We start from the raw sequence: 4,048 nt of genomic DNA on the forward strand, positions 1-4,048 counted from the left end.
GCATCTAACCATTTAGTTTCCAATTCCTATCACAGTTTGAATGTCTGTTGTTTTTGGATAAAAGGTCGTTTGATTTCTCTTGTGTTGGTTATACATATTTCTTTCGCGAAGGAATGACAAGGCACTAATTAGCGCTAGCGGCTGCTGACTACTGACTGAGAGTACCGTTGCACAGATTCTGCAGGAATAGGATCGGGCGAGACGAGGAGGAATGGTTGATTAATTAAACCTAATCTCCTAGGACCAGCTGGGCAGAGAGATAAGGCAGGCAACGGTAGAAAAATACGTAGCTGATCCGGGTAACGGTATGATTAGGGGCGTCCCGACCCCGACAGCGAGCCATGGATGGACTTCAACAAACGGTCGGTCTCCGTCTCCTCCGTCGTCGCCTTTATAAGCGCCTCCGCCACGCCTTCACTCGCCACCACCATCCTCTTCCTACCTCAGCTACTCCCTTCGCTTCCTCATCTGCGAGCTGTGAGCTGCGGCAAGGATCCAAGCCACAGGCAGGACAGGATGCAGTCCAAGCACCGGGTCTTCGCGGAGGACCTGCTCCTGGCGGCGGAGGGCGAGGACCACTTCGACCGGGTGCCCGACTCCCTGGTGCTCCTCATCTTCAACAAGGTCGCCGACGCGCGGTCGCTGGGGCGCTGCTCCGCGGTGTCGCGCCGCTTCAACGCGCTGGTCCCGCTCGTGGACGACGCCTGCCTGCGCATCGACCGCGTCATCCCCGCCGGCGACGGCGACGGCGACGCGCTCCTCGGCCTCGCGGGGGCGCCGCGCCCGCGCGCCGTGCTCTCGCACCTCCTCAAGGCCGTGCTGCTCGCCGTGCTCAAGCCCTTCGCGCACTGCGACGCCAAGTCCGCGGCGGCGGCGCACAAGCACGCGCAGGCGCAGGCGCAGCAGCAGCACCACTCGCCGGCCCAGGTGCTCAAGAACTTCAGCAGCATCCGCAACCTCCGCATGGAGCTCCCCGTGTCCGACGTCGGCACCGACGACGGCGTCGTGCTCAGGTGGAAGGCCGTGTTCGGCAGCACGCTGCAGAGCTGCGTCATCCTCGGCGGCACCAAGGTGGACCGGGCCGCCGCGGGTCCCCGCGCCCCCACCGGCGCCGACGCCGACGCCGAGGACGCGGGCGACGGCGGCGGCGGCGGTGGCAGCATCCCGGAGTCCTTCTACACCAACGGCGGGCTGAAGCTGCGCGTGGTCTGGACCATCAGCTCGCTCATCGCCGCGGCTACCAGGCACTACCTCCTCCGCGAGATCGTCAAGGAGCACCCCACGCTGGAGCAGGTCGCGCTGACGGACGCCAACGGGCAGGGCACGCTCAGCATGGGGCGCGAGCAGCTGAAGGAGTTCAGGGACAAGCCGCTCGCCGCGGCGGCCGCCGCCGCCAACCGCACGCAGGTGCCCGCCTGCAACATGAAGCTCCGCTACGCGCCGCTGCTGGAGCTGTCGGACGGCACCAGGATCCACGGTGCCACGCTCGTGGTCATCAGGCCCGTCGGCGAGGCCACCGCGGGCACCGGCGGCGGCGGCGGCAGGAAGGGTCTCGACGAGTTCGCCGCCAACGCCTTCGACGGGCCTCTCAGGGAGGCCGTGGCCGCGCTCAGCAAGCGTCGCACCTACCTGCTCGAGATGAACGGCTTCTAGTCTCCTTGGCCAATGGCCATCTCTCTCTCCTGCGCACGCGCGTCGTCTGCTGCAGCAGCAAGACCCCCCAGCGCCGCCGCCTCCGTTGGTTTTAGCCTCAGCTCGGTCCTGATCGGGGGAACACTGAGGTGTTCCGTCCTTCTCGAATGTCGCAGCAACCAACGCTGATGTCTCCTCGGACCATTGTGAAAATAGTAGTGTAGCGAATGGAGTGGGCGGCGCCAGCAGCAAAGCTTTTGCTACGTTTTGAACAGGATGAAAACAGTCACTGTTTTCAATCAAATGTTGTCCGAGAGTACTGTACAAGTTTCTGAGACGAAATCACGGTCTCATTGATGGAGAAATCACTTTTTCGATCAGGCCAGTAGTGTGAAAAAACTTTGAACGGAATTGCAGCGTTCTTGCCATTGTATTGCCATGCCAAGAGTGCAGCCTTTGTGGAATGCTTCTTTTCTTGCACGTTATCACTTTAGTCCTAATTTGAATTAGGATAAGCTTTCTTTTTAGGACATACAACCCAAAATTCTTAGATTTTACAGTAAAAACATAACGTGTATATATATGGGAGGTACTCTTGTTTTTTGATTTTTTTTCTTCTCCTTTAATTGGATTGTACAGTAAGGCGCATCTACGACGACATGATCTGGGCCGGCTTTCTTAATCCATACAGCACATTATGTGCTGCATCTACAGCGCATACTGTACAACACATTCGGCTCTATCATTGATCGGTGATCATTCTGAGCTAGACTGCATGTGTTTGCAGCAATTAAAGAGGGGGGTTATCACAACACGAACACACCTCTCCTCCGCGCGCGGTGACCAACTACTGCTGTTGATCGAGCTAGGTTGGCTCACACACGTTTCCGTTAGACTATCTCTAGCATACTTTTATCTCACTCACTATTTAAAATCTCACTTTATAAAAAGTGTAATCTACGGTACAAAACGGTATGGCCGTTTGCACGGAGGTGGTTAAATTGTGCAGCTACGTACGACCCTGGACTTCTGAATATTCCAGTGTGTTCAGTAGGAGAGACAGAGAGCACAACAGGGTACGGTAAATAGAAGAGAGACTGCACTCTTCTTCTTCTTTACATATAATGAAAAAAAATCTGTTTAATATGCTTGTGCAGTTTTGCCCAAGCGCGGCGGCCGGCGGTGGCACGGCCGGCAGACGAGAACGAGATGGCTCTTGCTCTTGGACGGTGGTTGGGTTAACGGCCACTCCCTCTTCATTCTGGATCCCAGTTCCCAATCCCAACCCAAGGTGGCCGAGCACTCAACGGTCGGGCGATGCTCATCATCGCATGTGACGACGATCCGAACGTTATCCGGACACGTTCGTCATCCAGGTCCATTTCATCGCCTCTGTCTAAGGTCAACGCTGACCCGTGTGCGCGCTCAAGGCCGTGCGTGGTTACCGTTGGCATCAAGCACTGCTGGCTGTGCATGGCTCAGCTGTGCCTTGGTGACGAATGAAAGACCCGGTTGGGGCTTGCTTCCGTTCGTTGCAAGAGTACGTACGTTCCTTTTTTTTCCCCGAGGGCACAGGCACGGGAAAAAGGTTTCGCTGAAGAGTGAAGACACGAGCAGAAGAGGAGCCGGACAGGACGGACACAAGATATATGCAGGCAGCGACTGAGGCGCACGAGCAGGAGAGGCAGCAGGCAGATTGCTTGCTTTTACTTGTGGTCACAGACGACTCACAGGCTCACAGCAAGTGCGTCGTTATCCACAAAAAAGTTGATAATTAAGCAATGCCTTGAGAGTGGACTTGATCTATTCGATGTCTATATGAATGAAGCACCTGTTGGAACTTGCTCTCAGCAGCAAGGAGGCCAACAGGGGTGAACAGTGGCGACAACAGGGTTACGTGCTCGGGGGCAATAGCTCTGTTAATCTAGTCTCTCACGGGCACTGTGCGGGGGTATTTATAGGTATCTGAGTGCCCAGCGCCTTGTGTTAAGGACGCATGTGCCCTCAGACACCTAGTTTATCCCCAGAATATTCCCATAAAGCAGGGTTACAAGCTGTAATTACAAGCATGCCTTTACAGATTAGGCCCGTAACGCAAGGGCGGCCACGCAGGGCCCGTTACAATGGGCCAGATCACACGTGGGCCTCAGAGCTGAACGAGGCCGCGCTGCGGGATGGCGTCGCCGCAGGCCTTCGTCTGGTGCCGAATGGAGCGAGGGGTGTCCCCGCCCGTTTTGTCTCTGTCAGACCAGCGACTGCAGTGAAGGCCTTGAGCGAAGGGTGGCGTCTTTGCCTTCGCCCCAACAGCACCCCTTAAGCCGGAACTAGTATTCTCTGCAAACAATATACCTTGAAATCCAGCAACTGCTACTTTCCTGCCTCGTTAGCTGCTGTCTGTTAGTTAACCTGTCCTGAT

The 4,048-nt window shown here is 56.5% G+C and overlaps 1 protein-coding gene across 1 annotated transcript; it reads left to right on the top strand.

The window, feature by feature from the left end:
• The first annotated feature begins 452 nt into the window (after positions 1–452).
• Positions 453–1,981, top strand: LOC111347727 (uncharacterized). Its single transcript, NM_001357720.1, has one exon. It carries the CDS (start codon positions 517–519, stop codon positions 1,651–1,653), a length of 1,137 nt encoding a protein of 378 aa, NP_001344649.1. The 5' UTR covers positions 453–516; the 3' UTR covers positions 1,654–1,981.
• Positions 1,982–4,048: the final 2,067 nt, after the last annotated feature.

The sequence above is a fragment of the Zea mays genome, chromosome 9 (genome assembly GCF_902167145.1).
Source record: "Zea mays cultivar B73 chromosome 9, Zm-B73-REFERENCE-NAM-5.0, whole genome shotgun sequence".
NCBI lineage: Eukaryota > Viridiplantae > Streptophyta > Magnoliopsida > Poales > Poaceae > Zea > Zea mays.